Source organism: Sphaeroforma arctica (assembly GCF_001186125.1).
Source record: "Sphaeroforma arctica JP610 unplaced genomic scaffold supercont1.14685, whole genome shotgun sequence".
Taxonomy (NCBI): Eukaryota; class Ichthyosporea; order Ichthyophonida; genus Sphaeroforma; species Sphaeroforma arctica.
This window is the reverse complement of record NW_014025873.1, coordinates 1-562: the sequence shown is the minus strand read 5'-3', so window position 1 is coordinate 562 and position 562 is coordinate 1. Positions and strand designations below refer to the sequence as shown.

Here is a 562-nt window from a genome sequence, read left to right as displayed (position 1 = left end):
CACACACACACACACACACACACACACACACTTGTATATATATATATATATATATATGCATACATACCCACAACTCCTCCTCCATGCCCAGCAGTAGCCGCCGCATATTCAGCACGGGCTCTCTGGCATTGTCTGACTCCTGCAGCAGTTCCAGGCGAGCTTCCCACTGGTTGATGGCGTCAGGTGTGATGGATGGAGCTGATGTGTGGGTCTGTGCACTCTGCTGCTTTAGAAAGGCCACCTCCACATCGTGCAGTGTGTGTAGCGCTAAGAGATACGGATACGCCCGTTGATAGCTGCCTGTTGTGTCTGCAGGAGTGAGTGGGCAGGGGAGTGAAGGTATTTGGATGGATGCCAGACGATGGTACAATCTTGATTGTATGTGCTGTATGGGAATGTGGTATAGGTAGAAACAAGTGCGGGCTATATATAAAAACTTTTGCCCACATATATATACACACTTTTGCCCATACACAGACACAGACACAGACACCGACATAAACACATAATATATATATATATATATATATATATATAGTAGGGCGGACGGTAGTTGTTGTTA

At 45.7% G+C, this 562-nt stretch overlaps 1 protein-coding gene across 1 annotated transcript; it reads right to left on the bottom strand.

Moving 5' to 3' along the window:
- Positions 1-67: 67 nt before the first annotated feature.
- SARC_18226 (hypothetical protein) lies at positions 68-309 on the bottom strand (the record flags this gene model as incomplete). Its single annotated transcript, XM_014287694.1, has 1 exon — positions 68-309. A coding segment is annotated over one exon (242 nt), but the record flags the coding sequence as incomplete, so codon positions are not given.
- Between the last annotated feature and the right edge of the window lie 253 nt (positions 310-562).